At 31.8% G+C, this 20,793-nt stretch overlaps 1 protein-coding gene across 3 annotated transcripts in view; it reads left to right on the forward strand.

Moving 5' to 3' along the window:
- LOC115878083 (ABC transporter G family member 23-like) overlaps positions 1-20,040 on the forward strand; it is a 47,000-nt gene extending 26,960 nt beyond the window's left edge. For 2 of the 3 annotated variants that reach the window (XM_030894440.1, XM_030894439.1), the window contains 8 exons: positions 2,427-2,645; positions 2,701-2,828; positions 7,857-8,091; positions 8,162-8,266; positions 11,696-11,952; positions 12,010-12,275; positions 13,161-13,247; positions 19,429-20,040. In XM_030894440.1, coding sequence (XP_030750300.1) covers positions 2,427-2,645; positions 2,701-2,828; positions 7,857-8,091; positions 8,162-8,266; positions 11,696-11,952; positions 12,010-12,275; positions 13,161-13,247; positions 19,429-19,640 — 1,509 coding nt within the window. In that variant the 3' untranslated portion in view covers positions 19,641-20,040. The remainder of the gene's footprint in view (positions 1-2,426; positions 2,646-2,700; positions 2,829-7,856; positions 8,092-8,161; positions 8,267-11,695; positions 11,953-12,009; positions 12,276-13,160; positions 13,248-19,428) is intronic. The other variant, XM_030894441.1, reaches the window with a different exon arrangement.
- The last annotated feature ends 753 nt before the right edge of the window (positions 20,041-20,793 follow it).

Below are 20,793 nucleotides of genomic sequence, written 5' to 3' on the forward strand. Positions count from 1 at the left end.
TGAAGTATGTCCTGAGTAAATGGGGTTTTGCAGAGATCTCAGTTGGAGGCAAATTAGCTAAATTAAAGGTAGTCTTAAGGAATTCTCAGATGGTTTATATGTTTAATATAGCTTGGGCAGTGATATAGCTTTAAAAGATAATTTAATTCTGACTGAAACAAGTCAAAAATGTGCCTGTCGGTACTGAAAAAAGATGACGATCTTTGTCAATACCTCGACGTAATTTTAGAAAAAAGTCCTAACAAAGATGACTTGCCTGAGCTGCCACCAAGCCCAAGCTATATTAAAAATATTAACCATCTGAGATACACTCTATACAAAAGGATTACATCAAGACAAGCCCTTAAGACTACCTTTAATTTAGCTAATTTGCCTCCAACTGAGAACTCTGCAAAACTCCATTTACTCAGGACTTTTTACTTTCAAGTAACTGTAAAGATATATCTGTTATAGGAAATGTTATAAGTTGTATTTTTTAGATTCAAGAATGGATTTGTAACAAGTTAGATCCTTTACAATATGGATGAAAGAAAGATCAAAAAGACACAATCTGATACATACATACATACATACATACATACATAGCAATCTGATACCTATTCAATCAACGCCTATACGGCGCCTCCTGACCTACTAAAATTAATATTTTGCAATTGCAAAGAGTCAGTGCTCTAAAAATTGCTCTTATAGAAAATTGGCTCTTAAATGTTTCAAATGTTCACTTCAAAGTGTGGTCAATGCTACGGAATCAGTTGCACAAACTTTTGTATTTTAGTTGAGGACGAAAATGACGCTCAGGATGACGTCATAGTTGATTTTATTTAATAACTTTAATTTAATAATAATTTTTGTAACAATAATTTTATTTAATAAATAATATTTAAATGTTATTTTTAATTGTTTTAATGCTTAAATTTATTGGTTATCTATACTAACACTATATTGTTAACGCAAAAATTATAGCTGATTGGTTTAAAAAGGAAAAAATTGCCCTATCTCTATTACTATTTATTTTAGAAAAAAAAATGATTAAAGGTAAAATATTCTAAATTTAGTTCCCTACAAAAAATATATCTTTAGTTTTTCCGAAAAAAGTTATGCAAACGGAGATATTTGAAAAAAACGAAAAAATTCAAGATGGCGGCGTTTTTTTTCAAACTACCTCCACTGGGACTGAATGGGACTTTTTAGGGTTTAAATAGGAGATCATTATCTACACATATATTTTAGGAATATATTTTAGGGGGGGGCAAATAAAAAGTAACGTAGAATATACTTTTTAGAACGACATTTTTAACCCAAAAGCTTAATATTTAACCCAATTCATAGATTTTAGGGGGGGGCTTGGCCCCGTGTGGCCCCCTCTGTATCCGCTACTGAGTATGACCTTGATTTTTAAAATAAACCTCCATCAAATATCATAAACCTCAACGAAAATAGATCCCACGATTCGAAATTATTAAAAATACTACTTGAAAATTATATGACCAATCTGAAAACCGTTTACAAGCCTTAACTTTTTGCGTTAAAATTAATTGTCTAGAAAAATTACTTCGGTTATTGGAAAACAGATTAATTAAATAAATAGGTCTATAAATTATAATACATTGATGGTTGGCAAAAAATCAATTAAATTTTAAAGCAACATTCTATAAAAGTCGTTATTATAAAAATTATGTAGATAAAATAGTTTATATCCTTACTTATTATTTTTAATTATTACATGCAAAAAAACATGTTTTTTAACTCATCAAATTAACAATAATTTTATTAACCTGATGGCATCAAAAATGAAAACCTGTGTAATTTAAATAGCTTAATTAATTAATAATATCACATTATACAGGGTTCTCCATTTTTTCAAAAAAGCTCACAAACTTTTTTACAAAATGTGCGAGTCATTAAACTGTCGAAAGAGTTCAACAACGAATGTCTCCGGAACAAAAACAGCCAATCTCAAAAACGAAACGGGTTTGTAAATTACACATTTAGGACTACAATATATTCCCAAATAAGCAAAATTGATTTTCCAAAATTTTTCGAAAAAATTCCTCGTCACCCCTCTGTCGATTTTCTCAAAAACCGAAATGTCTCAGATCGCAACTAAAATATTCTTATTGATAGTTCATTTTACGTAGAATTGACTGCAGCAAACTGTTTACCGATATCTCTAAGAGATTTTCAGTTATTTCGCGTTTTTTTTCCGACGGGGACTGTCAGCGGCTGAGTAAGCGATTTCTCCAAACCGTCTATTTTTACAGGATTTTGACACAAACGGTCAGCCGCTGAGCAAAATTCTCAGTGGTCGGTCAGCCGCTGTATTCCAGAATGAATTTGTGCGCGTTCAGGGAACACATACGGCTAATTTTAATTACTCCCTATTTATGAATTTTTCCATTTTATTATTTTATTAATCTATTTTTTAGATTGGATTAATGAGAGGAGGAAGGCTATTGGCAGAGACATCACCAGCTAATCTATTATCGCATTTTCATACAGACTCTTTAGAAACGGCATTTCTTGAACTATGCAAAGCACAAGATAAAGAAAATGATAATACTCCTTATACTTTTGAAAGCCATAATGAACAAATTTTGGAGCAGTTGTCTGTACAGCATTTGATAAAAAAATGCGAATTTGGAGATGTACGTCTTGAATGTTTTAATTGAACTAGAATGGAAATTTCTATTACCTTTTTAGCGACATCATATCTATCAGGAAAAAATGAAAAAGGAAAAACAGGCAGTTTCAGAAAATATTGGTTTCAGCTTAAACAGAATGCATGCACTTCTTGTTAAGAATTGGAAACAATTTTATAGAAATATTGGGTAAGCATTTTACATCGCATCTCAATATGTCAAGTCTCATTTAACTAACTAGATTATTGATTTCCTGTAACTTCGTTATGGATAACGCAAGAATCGTAATTTTTAGTCGTCAAGAGAATATTCTATAACTGGCTAATATTGCCAATTAATTCTAAGATACTTCTAGAAGTTTCACAAACTTTAAATTTTGAATTTTATTTCGCGTTTAGCCTATAGGTAACCAAACGAAAAAATGAAAAATCAGGAAATTTCTTCTTCCTACTCTATATTAGGCAGATTGCTTGTTCATTCTTCGCATCATGCCTACAGTTTCAATCGATGGTAAGGTAATTACACCATCTTTTTCTTGGCCTTCCCGTACTTCTTCTTCCCAGTGGTGATTTGTCTCGAGCTGACCTTACTATTCTTCCCTCGTCCATTCGGCTTATATGTTCATTCCATTCGCGTCTTCTGCTCAATACCCATTCTATGCCCTAATGCTATCCACCTTGCATGTTTGCCTTATGTTGTCGCTTCGTTCTCTATCTAGCAGCGTTTTATCTGTGATTTTCATCTCGCTTGTTTCCAAAAATATTTTTGTTTTTGCTGTATCCGGTCTGGTTTCTGCTGTGTAAGTCATTATGGGTCTGACGACAGAATTATATATTCTTGACTTGACCTCGACACCTATGTATTTATTTTTCCATATGGTGTCGTCCATACATCCAGCCACTCTCATTGCTTTTGTTGTTTGTTGTCTTACCTCTGTTTCGATATCGCCATAACCGGATTACTCTATACCGAGATATTTAAATTTCATTTCTTTCTTTATTATTGTATTATCCACGACAATCTTACATCTGATACGTATTTTTGATGTTGTCAGGATCTTTGTTTTGGATGCAGATATTATCATGTTATAAGATTTTGCTTCTAGATTAGGGTTGCCAAGTGTCCTCCTTTCGGGAGGACAGTCCTCCTTTTAGAAGAAATGTCCTCCTGCCTCCTTTTGTACCCAAATGTCCTTCTTTTGCAATCTTTGACAAAAAAAATACCTTAAACCAGTGAAATCTAAGTTTATTATAAAAAAATAGGTTTGTACCTGAGATGATGTGAAGTTGGTAATATTGATATGGATGCTTTTTTAGTTTATCCTTGTTATTCATTATGTAGATACCTAGTTTTTATTTTTCTTTAAAAAAATGTTTTTTTTTCAATAAATCGTTCATGCAGTATTGCAATCCAAATATTTGTATACCCCCCTCCCCCCCTCAAAAAAGAAATGTCCTCCCCTAGCTTTTGAAAAACTTGGCAACCCTATTCTAGATTGAAGCGATATAATAGTCTTTGGAGGTCGTCCTAATTTTCTGTGAGTAGCACAGCGTGGTCGGCATAACATAGAATTGTCATATTACGGTCTCCCATTTTGTATCCATTTAAATGGCGCACTTGTTTGATTATTTCGCCCATGATTATTAAGTTATATTTTTTCTTATGGAACACCCGGTATTTTATTTCAATTTTGGATTCTTGGGCCCAAAAAAAGGTATTTATTATAAGGATTAAATATGTTTAAAATCTTTGGTTTTTGAGATATTTAAGAATATTTAAAAATGCATGCTACATTAGAATAGACTATTAACATCCTGTACATTGCTTTTCAGAACTAATTGCTGTGCTGACTTTTAAGTCAGAGAAATAAACTTTACTGAAAAAATTAATTCCTTCGTTTACTGAATACAGGGGTATCAAAAATTGCTGGTCTATTTTAAATATTTATTTTACATAAAAACTTCGTTATTTCAAATACAACACCCTGTATTTTTTCAAATAAATCGAAGCAGATTTAAATGCTCTTTCAAACTATATAAGGGTTTCCTATACCTATCTAGCACAGATTTTAAATAAAAAGCGATTTTTCAATAAAATGGCAATCAAGATGGCTGGTGTCGCTATGGCAATTTTCTGGTTAAAGCTAGTAACTCTTTTCAAAATCCACATTAGTTTGTGGACATTATTATTTAGATTTATAACAGTTTACTTAAATTTAGCTACAATAGTTCAATACTAATTAAACTTCATTATTCAGTATTTTTTCAAGAAAAATAAAGCAGTATCTGCTGGCGGAACGAATGGATATGTTACTAGTGGTTTTATTTTGTGAGGAAAATTGTTTCTTCGCCTCAAGAGTTTATGCTCAAAGATATAGGAATCTTCCTGATAAGCGTTCCTTGAAAAAATACTTTTCTATTTCGCAGAGCTATGGTAATGTGGTTTATAAAAAACCTATTAGGCAGAAACCTGTCGTTGGAAGTAAAGAAAATGAATTTGCCGTAATTGGCTCTTTTATAGAAAATCCATATATATACGAGTGATCATAAAATAAATGAGAGAACTACTTCTTCGTTTTTCTTGAAAGAATAATAAATACATATTTAATAAATATTATTTATTAAACTACTGTAGGCAAATTAAATAAAAGTAAACTGCTATACATTTAAATAAAGTCCATAAACTAATTTCGATTTTGAAAATAGCTACTAACTGTCACTAAAAACTTGACATCAGCCATCTTGGTTCCCATTTTATTGAAAAATGGCTCTTTATTCAAAATCTGAGCTAGATAGGTATAGGAAACCCTTAATAGTTTGAAAGAGCATTTAAATCTGCTTCGATTTATTTGAAAAAATACAGGGTGTTGTATTTGAAATAACGAAGTTTTTATGTAAAATAAATATTTAAAATAGACCAGCAATTTTTGATACCCCTGTATTCAGTAAACGAAGGAATTAATTTTTTCAGTAAAGTTTATTTCTCTGACTTACATTCTGAAAAGCAATGTACAGGGTGTTAATAAGCTATTCTATTGTAGCATGCATTTTCAAACATCTTTAAATATCTCAAAAACCAAAGATTTTAAACATATTTAACCCTTATAATAAATACCTTTTTTTGGGCCCAAGAATCCAAAAATGAAGTAAAATACAGGGTGTTCCATAAGAAAAAATACAACTTTGGTATGGATCTTAGTTCTGAAACACCCTGTACATTTCAAAATAATTTTAAATTGTGCACATTGCCCTCCCACATATACTCATAAAATATTTCGTTTCTACATCTTTTCGTTTTTGTATAATCAACCGAGGCGAATGAGGTGCGCCACCCTGTATATATTTTCTATGACTTTAATTAAGGGTACTTGTCTGACATAAAGTAAATGTACAACATCTACTAAGGGTTAGTTTAAGTTTTTTAGTACTACTGTTAATTTTAATGTTATGCTGAGAAGATTTATGCCTCTATAGTTTTATGGCCGTTCTTTATCTCCCTTCTTAAACATAAGTATAGTGGTACTTGTTCGCCATTCGTCGGGTATTCTATGGTAGCGAAAGATATATTTAATTAGTTTAGTTAGTTGCTGGATTAGATATTGTCCTCCATTCTTAAGTAGTTCATTCGGGATGTTGTCTTGTCCAGGACTTTTTCTGTTTTTTAATTGTCGGAGCGCCATATCTATGTCTTTACTTTCTATTTGTATGTTTTCGTTAGTGATTATCTCTGGTGTATCATTCTGCTCGATTGTATCTTCCTCTTTGCTGTAGAGCCTTGTGGGGTAGTCAACCCAAGTATCCTTTATAATATGCTGAGGTTCAATTAGTTCGTTAGTCTCCTTCTTTTGATTTCTAATTAATCCCCAGATTTGTTTTTCGAGATCGTAAAAGTCTCCTTCCATTCTTCTTGAGAAAACTTTCCAGTGATCGGCCTTAATTCTTCTTACTAGTGCTCTCGTCTCATTGCGAATTGCCTTATATTATTCATATACGTCTGGTGTCCTCAGTGTTCGATAGTTTAGATAAGCTTTCTTCTTTTCTTCGCTTTTATTATTGATTTATTGAGAGAACCATGGTGTTTTATTGTGTTTTTTGTTAGGTCTGCTTATAGTGCGGGTACCAAGTGCTTCGACTGCAGCTCCTTGGATGTTATCCTTTAATTTATTCCCAGCTGGGTATTTACATCTTCTATCTCATTTATTGGGTTTATATCTATCTTCACTTCTAATCTGTTTTGATACAGCGCTCTTGTCGAATAGTTCCATAACGTTTCTATATTAATTTTTATTCTTTTCTTTCTGGTTCTCTGTTTATTCTCTGGGAAACTTTGATCTGGGAAAGTTTTATTTTGATCTTTCCGAGAACAGACTATGATCACTACCGACACTGGCTGAATTTAATATTCTGACGTCTTGTATCTGTGTTGAACGTACCCGTCTGTTGCTTAGTATGTAGTCAGTTGTTGATCTTTGTCCTCTTGTGTTTTCGAATGTATATTTAAATTGAGGTTTATGATCAAAGAATGTATTATTTATTCTTAGTTCGTTTAGCGTGCAAAAGTTAATTATAATCTCCCCGTTGCTATTTAGACATTCGTTAAATCGTTGTTTCACTCTTGGTATTATTTCGCTGCCAATTTGTGCATTGAAGTCTCCTAGAATAATTATCATTTCATTTGCTGGTAAAGAATTGATCGTGTCATGGTTGATCATAGAATGCCTCGCGCTCGTGCCTGGGTTTATTATCTTCCGGTGCATATTTAGCGACAAGTATGCGTGATGATATATAACGGCATTCGTTTATATTTGACTTATATTTATTGTGTATCAGTAAGGCCACTCTTTCTTTGGCTCGTTCCTGCCTTTCGTCTCCACTGTAGATCATTAGGTATTCTTGGTATTGTTTTTGACCTTTTCCTTTCTTTTTAGTTTCCTGTACGGCGCAGATGTCGATATTATGATCAAGTAGTTCTTTTATTACTTCTTGTTCTGTAGCGTTGAGTGACTTGACTTGTCGGCTCGAGTCAATCTCCGCCTGAAGAGAGCATTCGTTGATATTCTTTATGATAATAATAATTATCATTATTATATTAAATATCTACATTTGTTTTATTCCGGACTGAAATTCTTATTATTTATGTATATATTTTATGTTTAATAATTAATTTATTATACTTTATTGATTGTGTGATATAAATATACATATATATTATTTTTAGGGGAATTTTGTTTCTAATATCTTTTCCAATATTACAATTATGGTTTTTTGCTAATTCTCTTGGAACTACTCCAATAAACTTAAATGTTGGTATTGTAAATGGTGAACTATCAAATACATGTTTAGAATTTATGAACTGGAATATGTCTGTCCTTCCTTCCAATAATGAGAAGTGCCAGTTGGAATATATCTCATGCAATATGATAAATTATTTTCAACCACCGATGATCATAAAAGTAGCTATTTTTTTAATTATTTTCATATACATATATTATAACAAACAATTTTTTTATAAAATTATTTTAGAAATTCTATAATTCTACATCAATTGCAATTGATGATGTGAAACATGGTAAACTTATCGGTGTAGTGGATATACCATATAATTTTTCAAAATCTTATGAAGATAGGGTAATATGTAATTTTTACTATTTCATTTAATTCAGATGTATACATGGTGTCTCTTCATAAATTACTTCACAGATACCGCACCTTAACGAGTTTGGCCTGTAGCTCAACGGCAAGTGTATCTGACCGATAAGGCTACGTTGATATAAGCTACGTTGATGATAAGGCTACGTTTTCATTCTTTCCTTACTTCTAGCTCTTTTTAATATGTAACATAAAAGTGAAAATAACTAAAAAACTATTTAAAAGGGAGGCAACCTTAACAGTATTGGGGATAAACCTAATTTCTGCATCTAACAGCAAAATAATATACTGGGGGTCCCAGGGATATAAATTTGGTCTCACCTTGTATATATTCTTACATCGAATTTAAATGTGGTTTATCGTGTAACGGTTACTTTAACATTACTGAATTACTATAGTAAACTCCACGAATGTTTGGGAGTGATTCATCGGTCGCTACCATGTGAACTAATCTGTTCAAGGTCACATAAAACTTAATTCCAGTGCCGTGGTGTTTCAAGTCATATAATAGTCAATATATAATCTGTTGTAATTTGTTGTTTTAACTGTCAAAGTCTTGTCAAAACCATGTCAAAACATATATTTGGTTATAAAATATAAAATGGAATGGCCCCATTGGTCGCACTGCAAGCACACCAATGGACTAACGCACAAAAACGAATCAATCAAAGAAACGCGATATAGTATCGTCTTTGTCAATCACGCTAACATTTTAGAATAAGTAGGAGGAGCGCAAGCATATGATTAGACCGGGCCTTCAAAAACCTACGTCTGCGGAAAAAAATTAATTTTTTAATTATTATTTAATTTAATGTAAAAATGATAGCGCGCGTGTCGATTCTAACATCATCAAGCGCTGAATCACTCCCAAACATTCGTGGCGTTTACTATATAGAGGGTAAGTTGTAATTTTAGGTAGCTTGTATCCTTGTTTTTTAATTTGTTCTTCATTTTTCAGAAATGAAATAAACTTCTTTAATGAAACTGGCCTGAAATCCAAAAACCAAGTAATATATTGATAGATTGTTATTGGTAGAATTTTAATTAACGTCATATTGTTTGCTGTTTTAAAATGTTAAAGAAACACAAAATTTATTTAGTTCAATGCAACGGAACGGGCGATACATTTTTAACAACAGCAAAAAATATAACTTAATCAAAATTAATAATATCTATCAAAGAACGAAATCGAAATTATATTACCATAGAAACGCGTCTTGGTTTTTAGGACTTCAACCATATTTTCATGTTTTTTTTTGAATTTTCTCTAAATCGGTATGGAAATATACACTCACCGGCAAAAAAATCGGCCACTAAAAACTAGTTCCAATTTCAGAGTTGGATTTCTCGCGAACCACTCATTAGATTTTGATGATTTTTTTTTAAATTGTAAATCAATTCCTTCTTAACGGATGCTACGTCAGAAATTTTTATTCCCAATTTATTTTGAGCATATACAGGCCACAACAATAAGACGAAGTTTTTTGCTCGAACTGACCCTGTAGGGTGCAGCAGCTGTGGTAGCTATTGCTAAATCAAATCACATTGTAGCCTCATCTTTTGTGAGCTCATATTTTTATAATCACATTATCTCTGTTTGTATTGGAGATACGCTGCTTTAAAATGAACGTCTCGAAAAAATACTTTGTAGACAAAACCGCGACCAAACCAATTCACATGTAAACGCGCAAACTGAAGACGTGCTCGACGATGTCTTGGAAGTAACTGGGGTCCTGTGGTAGGCCTCCTTGCAGACAAGCTGTTTTCTTTTAGTCTTTGTTGGATTGTTCTCTCACTGACTTGAGTTCTACGCACGGCTAGTAGCAGATGTCGATTCTGAAACGCTGTAATTCTACGATTTCGTAAAGTATTCAGGACAATACAGTGGTCGTCAATTGCATTTGCCTTCCGGAACCCACTCGTCTGGTGAAATTTCCCGTTTCCATATACCGATTCCAGGCATCCTATGATAATGGCATTTTTTAATTTGACAACCATTGTTGTCATGTTGCAAATACTCATAAATCCGTTTTCGCCTATGTCGCCTTGATTTTACACCTAACACTTTCTGCCTGCGAAGCATTTTTCCAAGACGTTCGCTTTAAAGCAGCGTATCTCCAATAAAAAAAGAGATAATGTCGTGATTACAAAAACAAAATGCTCACAAAAGATGAGGCTACAATGTGATTTGATTTAGCAATAGCTACTACAGCTGCTGCACCCTACAGGGTGTTACAAAGTTCCGGCAAAACTTCATCTCATTCTTGTGCCCTGTATATGTTCAAAATAAATTCGGAATAAAAATTTCTGACGAAGCATCCGTTAAGAAGGAAAAAAAATTTTGAACAAACAATTTAAATTGTAAATTAGCAATTTAAAAAAAAATCATCAAAATCTAATAAGTGGTTCGCGAGAAATCCAACTTTGAAATTGGGACTACTGGTAGTTTTTAGCGGCCGGTTTTTTTGCCGGTGAATTTATAAATGTACCTATAAACGGGATTAACCATTTTAAAACAAGCAAAATTTTTTCTGAAGAATGAATTTTTAAAATGTTAATAATAATAGTTATTTGTGTAACTAGTGCAAAAAGTACATATTTGTTGTACGGCGCATGAGCTTCGACTTCGTCTCGAGCTGCAATCATGCTGAGCGCAACAAATATGCTTTTTGCACATGTTGCACACAAGATTTTTTCTACGATCGATTTGAAATTCTTATTTAAATGTTTATTAAAAAGTTTTTACAGTAATTCACACAATTTTTTAATATTTTTTTTTCTAGTTGATTGTAATTTTAATGTCGCAGTTTGAACAATTCACTAAGGTAATTGAGGGATAAACTTCATTTCCAGTAGTCTTTTGAATTTTATTCCCATTTCTGCTCGTGGAGGTCTCGGTTTCTTGTTCTTCACTTAAAACTCTTTTCCGGAATGTTGCTGCGAGGTGTCCAGTACTGGCAGTACTAGTACTTCGTTTACCTTCCATGATTTGGTACATGTTTAAGTATTTATAAGAATTTACATTTTTTCTCTCTTTAGCTCAACTTGTCATTAATAATGTCAAGGTGTTTTAAAAAAAAATGACTTTTAATACAATAGATAGTGTAAAAAATAGCTACTTTTTGCACGATCGTAGAAAAAAGTTCGTAGTTTTTCCTCTTGTAAAGACAATCCGGGGACGTACTGTATGTAAAACTACATATGCTTCAAAAATTTAATTTCATTGTAACTATGTAATTTCAGTTATAACTTCAAGGACTCTGTAACGTCATTTTTTTGTCGATGGTGCTATTATCTATCGATGTAGTTTCAGAAGAGACACCCTGTATAAAATTAATAATGGTTATTAGTTTTACACCGATAATTTAATCAGATAATAAAAATGTAATCGCAATCTTAATGCATTAGATCCGACTAGGCAATAAAGCCGGAAAATCCACTTTAGAGTTTGGCGAAATTAAAATTTTCTTGGATATGTCAAACTCACAAGTCGGTACAATGTTGCAGCGAAAACTTATCGATCAATTCACTGAATTTGAACAAGATCTTTTTATCCATTGTAATATATCAAAGAAATTGCTAGAGTTTCCTTTCAAAACAGAATTCTATTATGGAAACAATCAACAATCATTGACAATCTTCATGGCTCCTGGATTCATTGTATTGTGAGATTAGCTAAAAAAAACTGTTAAATTCTATTTATGTTATTTTTTATATTTTAGATTGACATTTTTACTAGGCTCAACGATGACCTCTGAAATTATCGTTAAAGAACGTATGGATGGAATTTGGGAACGAAGTATTATAGCTGGAACTTCGTCTTTAGAAATTACTTTGGCTCATCTTTTATTCCAATCGGCGATTATGTTCTTTCAATGTATAGAATGCATCGTAATGGTGTTTTTTCTATTAAGATTGGACGTAGAAGACAAATTGTGTACCATGTTTTTAATTTGTTATGTGACAGGTGTCTGCGGTATGGCATTTGGTAAGAAAATATATTACACATACAAGGTTAACCCACTGTATCAGACAGCTCTCAGGGTTCCAGTTTTAGTTTTTTGCTTTGGGGGTTCTAGCCCTCCCTTGAGTTCAGTCAAGCAATACGATATTATTAATTTATTTTTTCAAACGACGACGTTTTTCACTAAAAACTTCTTTTAACTACAAAACAGTATTTGTTCGTTTAAAGGTTTGTTCTCACAGCGTGTTCCCCACATGTATGTGACTTCTTCCAAACCGGTGTTAATGCGCAGGTCCCAAATAATGCAGTTTCTTGTCGATTTCAAACTGTCTGTGCGAACAGAGAATCCCCTACTCTTATTTTTTGATCTAATAATACCACTAATTTTAACTCTTAAGTAATACCGAATAAAGAAGAAAACGAACAGGGAATTAACCAAAGACATCTTTTAATGTTTTTGGTTTTGTTCTTTTTAATGTTTTAATGTTTTATAATTTTGATTCTTGGGCCTGACTCCATCAGCTCTTCTAGGTCTGTGTCTGTATCCGAAAATTCGGACGCCTCAGATTCTGCGGAAGATTCAAAATCTCTCATTTCTTTTCTTTATTTTTTGAATAAAAAAACACTAAACAAAAACAACACATGTTTTGTATGTTAAGTTTACTAATTAATGACGTCGGATCACAATACGCATGCGCCGGACACTTTATTTGCAAAAGATCCGCTAACAGGTCTAACTATCAGCTAACAATCAGAATTTTCTGTGCGAACAGCGTACTGTTGGTTGGAAACCAATCAAACATTTCTGTGCGAACGCGTTTTACCCTATTGCGCATGATTATCTGTTGGAAATATGTTTCTTACAGCTGTGAGAACGATCCTTAAATAGAACATATATTTTTTTAACAGGTTTCTTTGGGTCTTCTATTTGTAAGACTCCTACAGAAGCTAATATTATGTGTACTGGTGGATATTTACCTATGACAGTGATTTGTGGTAAGTTATATACCGAGTGCGTCTCAAAAGTGGCTCACCTCTATAACTTTTTTATTTTTTTCAGATAAAAAAAAACGAAAAAATTTGGTATGTTAGTATAATATGACATAAATTAAGATTGATTGACGTATTCAATTGTTTTTGGTCACTTCCTGTTTCACCGGAAATGACCACAACGGGGACTACAAAAAACTTTTGATTTTTAAATGGCACCCTCGGTATTTTTTTACTTTATTTGATAGAAAATGACACGCTGAATCGAAATGACATATCATATGTCAACTTTTGACATATTCGCTCTAAAACAAATTGTATTTTAAATTTCAATCTAGGTTGCGAGTCTTGTCCTGGCCGGTTAAAGGATGCCCAAATCGTATTTTTAATCATATCTCAATTTTTTCAAATGGAACGAGGTTGGCTCATAAGCATATTTGGAAAAAGCAGTTTTTTATGAATAATTTACAATTTCAAATAAACCATATGCGAAAATGTCAAAAGTTGACATATTTATGACTATCGAATAAAGTAAAAAATACCGAGGGTGTAATTTAAAAATCAAAAATTGTAGTAATTTCCGGTGAAACCCGAAATGACCGAAAACAATTAAATATGTCAATCAATCCTAATTTATGTCATATACTAATATACCAAATTTCGTTGTTTATCTGAAAAAAAAAAATTAAAAGTCATAGGGGTGAGTAACTTTTGAGACGCATCCGGTATAATTTTATTAATATATTATGTAATACAAAATTAGTCCATTTTTATTAGATTTGTTTTTAAAGACGTGGTCCTGGCTAAGCTTGCCTCGTGTTTTTTAGCGTCTCGTGTGTTTTAGCTCTTATATTTCCTTCTAATATACAGGGTGTCCCATTTAAAAATATATACTTTATGCCAATATCTGTGACATTTGACAGCTTATGATATTTTTGCTAACAAGTTATAAACTTAATTAAAAGGAAGTAGGTGCCGGCTTCCAAAATTCGGGAGCACAGATGCCGGCTCCGGAAATAAAAATGCCAACAACTTACCCCAGAGACTAACCAACGCTAAACAAATGTAAATTAGTAAAAACCAAACCAACCCCACCAAATAGCTAACCTAACCAACGCAATCAACCCCACCAAATAACCAACGCAACTAACCCCACCAAATTATCAGTCTAACCTCACCAAAAAGAGTGAAACCAACGCAATCCGTATTTTGATTGCTAATAAATATTTACAACTTTTGAGAAATGAGTGGATCGGGGTGATTTTTTTTATATGGAACACCCTGCATATTATTGCATTTTTGGCTTCCTTTCATATCACTTTACATAATCCTAAGATATGAGTAAATATATTTCGATAGTTTCAGAGATATTAATAAATAAATAAAAATATGTATTTTTAGCCTTTAAAAAAATATTAAAAATAAATATAAGAACAATCCTGATATCAAAACCACGATACACATAAACACGGTATGTCCGCGCGCAGGCAGGCTGGCTCGACATCGAATTCGTGACGTCACCTGCGCTGCAAAACGAGTCGCGCTTATGAAGAATCCGCATAAATAACGCGCGTTTCTTTAGAAAATACCGTTTTACATATGCAATTTTGAAGATTTCTAAAATTTGTTATGACTTATTGAGAACATTATTTAAGTGACAAGTAAAACATGATTCAAATAACTTAGCTACTACAAGCATGTCTGTACAATAATAATTACAATATAATTATTCAGGTGAATATAATTATAATAAAGGTAATCAATTTTCTTTCTACTGATTACAGATAAAATAACAAAATGTTTACAAGTGAATTATTATATTATCATAAAATTTTTTTTGACACCGATTGCCTTTATTAGGTGTATTAGGTGTTTTTACTAATTAAAATTTAAAATAAACAACAGGAAATTATAAAAAAATTATTTCAATTATTTTTTTTGAAGTGACATACTTAACACATAAATAGAGTATGAACGATACATGATTCTTTTTTAATATAATATATTGTGAAAATGATACAGTTTATTTTTTAGAGTTTAAAAATTTAGGCATTTTCTTATCCAATCGTTTACGACAATTTTCAAAACTAATTCTTCGGTTCAAGTCACGTAGTCTAATGTAAGTTCGTGTCCTTGCTAAGCATAAAATTACTTCTTGTGGTATTGTTGCTTTTAAATCATTGGTTAGTTTTGCAATCGTTCTGTTGCATAAATTTGTAAACAAATGTTTGTCATCTGCCAAGGAAGTACCATGCATTTCTTTAAACTCACGTAGTCACACGTAACAAATTTTCGTTTGGGTACAGTAGATTTCCGCGAGAAATAAAATTCAGCCAACAATGTGATGCTCTATTAACTTCTATATTTTTAGTTGCCACTCCCAAATCGTCGTATTTGCCTCTAAATTTATGAGCTACATATCCCGCAATGTATATTAAAGCGTCCTTGTTAACTCTGTCTTGAATTTCATAATTTTGAAACGACTCCTCCATTTCGTAATTAGTTCCAAATTTTTGAAGGTTTTCTTCTTGATACTGAGGTTTAATAAAACTTGAATTAGCATTTATGGCGATTTCATCACTACAAATCTGAACGTTACCAACACAATTGGCTTTTAAACTACTGAATATGCTTTCAGTCTTGATTGCTTTTAATGGTTGTAACAGGCAGGATTCTGAAGTTTCCTCGGTATTTTTATTTGTGGCGAATAATACACTCGAGTTTTTCCCTAAAACATACCATTTCAGGCGATATTTAAAATCTAAAGGATGAGGATGATCATTGGCACCACCTACGCCCCGTATATATGAAAAGAAATTTTCGAGGACATCCTGGTTGAGCCTAGAAGTCAAAATGTATTCTACATTATATTTTGCATTTACATATTTAAAGAGCTCTAATAAAGACTTATTAGTTAATAAAATTCCTTTTTTAAAAGAAAGGAGTGTTTTGTGTTTTCCAGCGACGATTGACAAAATTTCCTTTGATACTTTATGTAATATTTCTTCTTGCCTTTTTGGGTTAGTGCCAAAGCCATTCTTCTCTGGACAACCCATAAACTTTGACCTAGAATTGAGTAAATCGAACCAGTCATTAAATATTAGTACAATTTCGGAAACTTTTTTCCAGGAATAGCTGTTAGGAATGTATCCTTTTTCACCTAAATATTCAATTGCCTTTGACACAGAGAATGAGAGTAGTTGTACAGCTGGCCTAACCTGCTGTCTCTGTGATCCTTTGACATCTAAATGATACTGGGTAAGTTTGTGTGCTAGCGTTAATTCAGAGTTTGAGCAAGTTAACAATTTTTCAAAACAACTCCTCCGTCAATAATATGATTGCGAACAAGCTTAATTAAATGAGGAGCGTCTGCAAACACATAAACTTTTAAGGAGTCATTCGCAGGGCGATTAAAGAAACAAGACTTATCGTAGCTTATACCAAGTTCTGCCCAGAGTTTCCTGTTTCCAGGACCCATATCACTAACTACTGTAACGACAGTATATTTTACTTTATATAACTCGGAAATTACTTCGTTTATTATTTGAATGTTCATGGGCTGATCGAATTTATAATAAATAGGTTGCTTCCAGTGTTTAAGGAGTCCCCTTGCCATTATTGTTTGGCAATTTTTATGTGGACCTATTTTTTTTTCATTTTTTTTATCAATGTCGATTCGATTCGAGACATAAATTTCGTCGAAGGACAAAACGCAAAGTCTGTCAGTTTCACTTAATTCTACTACTTTAGCTTTTAGCAATGGAAATACGTTGTGTAAAATTCCTTCTTCAAAATTAAACGTACCAGCCCAAGTCCTGAGTGTCGAAAGTCCAGGTAAAGGAAATCCATTAGCTCTCAAATATCTATAAGCCTTTGGACTTACACTTCATAACGAAATTGCTGAGGCTATGTCTTCTGGCGACCAACGTACAGTTTTAATTTCAGGATTTAACATTTTTCTTATTTGTCCTGGAGTAAAAATCCGACTCAAAACAGTTTTCACTGCATCCGCATTTTCATTTTGCATCTTTTGAATTTTAAGTTCCAAGTCCTTTTTGAATTTTTCTAAACTCGCGACTTTTTCTTTTAATCTCATGATTTCTTCATTTCCCTCATGCATCCTACAAAATTAAAGTTGGACAATTGTTTTAATAGGCAACTAAATACAAACTTACTTTGTAGGCATGTTATAGGTTTTTAAGACAGATTACTTACTTTGGCTCACATTGATGTGTTGTATCAACAGAGTCTTTTTCCTCCCCATTTTCCAGTCCCGTCTGACTTTCAAATAACCCTTTTGCACTTGTCGAAGCTTCTTCATATTTTGTTAAAATATTGCTAATAAACTCAATCCGTCTTTTTTTGCCATTCGTATAGATCGTTTAAAAATTGGTTTCTCAGCTGAATTTCCAGGTAAATTTAACGTTGGAATTGCATCTTTCTTCAAGAGTCTGGCAGTTTTAGGTTGATAATTTAATAGTTTATACCTCAAAGGAATTTCATAACAATCGGAAGCAAAGTGGATTGAGCAAATTGTTGCTAAAAAGATATAATACGTTATTATTTTGAAGTCGTATACTATCTCTTCTATTCTCGAAAATCTGGCAATTTGTCTGTCTAAATAGATATCTACAGAAAAACTCACCATTTTTTAGATTAACTTTATCTTGGCGACGGCTGTTTTTTTTCGTAACCACTGTTTTGAAAATTCATCGATTTTCGGAAACCGAAAATATTTAATATCGGATCCTTTCGTATTTCTGTCATAGTTTTTACATCCGGTCACAGCACAGTTTACCATTTTTAAATAAAGTCTGGGGTATACTTGTTATTAATAACAATAGCACAATAAATCCCTAATATTTTACAAACATGCGTCTCTTGAAGATAAGACAAACTAATTCGATGCTAAATGCAAATATCGTTTGAACAAGCAACCAGACGCAGCGTTTAAAAAGATTATGTGTCGTATCGGCCATCTGTATAGGCTTGCAGCGCAGATGACGTACGTGCGCGGAGTTGACTAAAATGCGTCCTACTATCGGACATACCGTGTTTACCGTGTATCGTGATCAAAACTATATTTAGGTATTTACTTTAGATGGTCTGTACTTGCTTTGCTATAAATAAATATCGTAAACTTAAATCATACATGGTGTTCAAAATTCTACGCCAAACTCTCTAAAATATAAAATAATTTTTCTTTGTTTTTTTTTTAAATGGAAACAATGTATATTACATTTTTAATAGATTAAAAGGAGAGAATTTTATTATTTAGTATTAAAATATTAGTATTTTAAAATATTTAACGGTTTCGAAGATATTCGCGGTTTTATATTTCATTATGGCATGTTCCATAGTAAATTTGTATCTAAGCAACCCAATGATGTTTCTCCCGTATTTTACCGTTGAAAGAGCCATATAAAATAATACCGCGAGTATCTGCGAAAACGTAAAATTTTTTGAAATACTCTAAATAGAAAAAAATGTTAATTCTTTAATTCTCTATCTATTAAGAAAATAATATACATGGTTCTATTAAAAAAAACGAAGAAATGATTTTTTATTTTAGAAAGTTTGCCTTAGAATTTTGAACACCCTGCATGATTTAAGATTACGATATTTATAGCAAAGTAAGTATAGACCAAGTATAGAAATATAGTTTTGATTTCAGGACAGTTCTTTTATTTGAAATTTTTTTAAGAAAGGCTAAAAAATATATATTTTTTATTTATTTGTTAATATCTCTAAAAATATGGAAATATATTTACTCACATCTTAGGACTATGTAAAGTGATCTGAAAGGAAGGCAAAAATGCAACAATATACAGGGTGTTCCATTTAAAAAAATATATCTATCCACAATTTTTTGAGTCAACCTGTAGAAGTTAAAATATTTTCTTGAAATACATCCTAGTACATATTTTAGATTTCAAATTAAACATAATTCCCAAATTTTTTATTCTAGAAGCTACAGATGCCCGACGCACTATTGCCGAACCCTGTATATTGGACCATATCGATGCCCGACGCACCGTTGCAGAAAACTCTCTATCATGTTTTAATTTTCTAGAAACTTCTAGTGAAAGCTCAGCCAGGGTCAACACGTACAACAAATTTATTATTTAAACTCCAAATTTCTACTAGTCACTCCATGTACTTAAGTGTTCTTGACTTTTATTTTCAGGGGTAATTTGGCCAATAGAAGGTATGCCTACATTTTTAAGATTACTAGCAACAATACTACCGTGTACGACAGGTATTGAATCATTTCGGAATGTGATGCTAAAGAAATGGCCATTATGGCATCAAAGTGTTATTCTCGGTGTCGGAGTAGCAGTAATATGGATAATTTTACTTGCCACTCTCAGTATAATAATCATAAAGAGAAATAAATAGATGTATCTTAGAATTATATTCACAAAACAAAACCTTATGTCTAAAAAGTATTATTATGTTTATTATATATTTTTTTATATTTTATAAAATAATGATAAATTGCTATTTTCTAACAATACGTAATTTCTAATAACGTATACAGGGTGTCACAGGCTGAGCGTGCAATAGAAGTTTCTAGAGAACTACAATATCTAGATTCGGAGATTTTTTGCACATCATTGTTTTACAATGAGATCTATCGATTAAAAATATTTTCAATGTGGTGGCACTTCCTGAAATACCGGAAGCTTTACAGCAACTTTCTTATTTCAAATGGGTATCCCCATTACAATTACATGAATTTAAAAAAAAAAGTACAATTTTATGAATTTTGATATAAAACAGTCTATATCTAACATTGACTGTTTTTGAAAAAAAAAATATTAAAATATTTTAGAGGAAGAGAATTGCCTATCAAAAAAAATGTATATAGCCTAAACGTCAAATTTACTGATTACCACAGCTACTGTGTCATAAAGAGAAGACATGTGGATGTCTATTTCAAAAATTAAATTGTTTGAATGTCATATAATAATGGCAGTAGATGTCAAGGAATTGAGAGATTAAAAAATTATCATAAATCATTTTTTTTTCAAATGGAAACCCACTTTTTTATTTCACTAGTGAAAAGGTTTTTCAATTCGTTACTTTTTGCGCTAAAACTTTATAAAGTGTATTTATAAAAATATATCTCGTATTTTAGTGACATCTAATAGTTGATATGAATAATAAACAATAATAAATAAATAAATAAATAAATAATCTTTATTTCAAAAGTATGTTAAATAGCATAAAACGAAACAGAGTCAAAAACAAAAATAACTTAACCTAGTTTTATGATTAATTTATATTAATTTACAGATAGGTAATCCTTTAAATTATATGGTTCCAAATCTATTAAAAATTTATACAAATGATTTTTGAAAGGCACAATATTATCTATTTGTTTCATATAATCGGGTAGGTTATTAAATAATTTCAAACAATAATAATATGGTCCTAATTCTGTTAATTTAAGCCTGTGGACTGGATAATTATAATCAGAATGCCTGGTGTTATATACTATCTGTGGCTTATCAATGTTAAATAGGTTTTTTATTTTAAAGAAAAATAA

This window comes from Sitophilus oryzae, unplaced genomic scaffold (genome assembly GCF_002938485.1).
Source record: "Sitophilus oryzae breed Bouriz unplaced genomic scaffold, Soryzae_2.0 scaffold_1500_pilon_pilon, whole genome shotgun sequence".
NCBI classification, from domain to species: Eukaryota; Metazoa; Arthropoda; class Insecta; order Coleoptera; family Curculionidae; genus Sitophilus; species Sitophilus oryzae.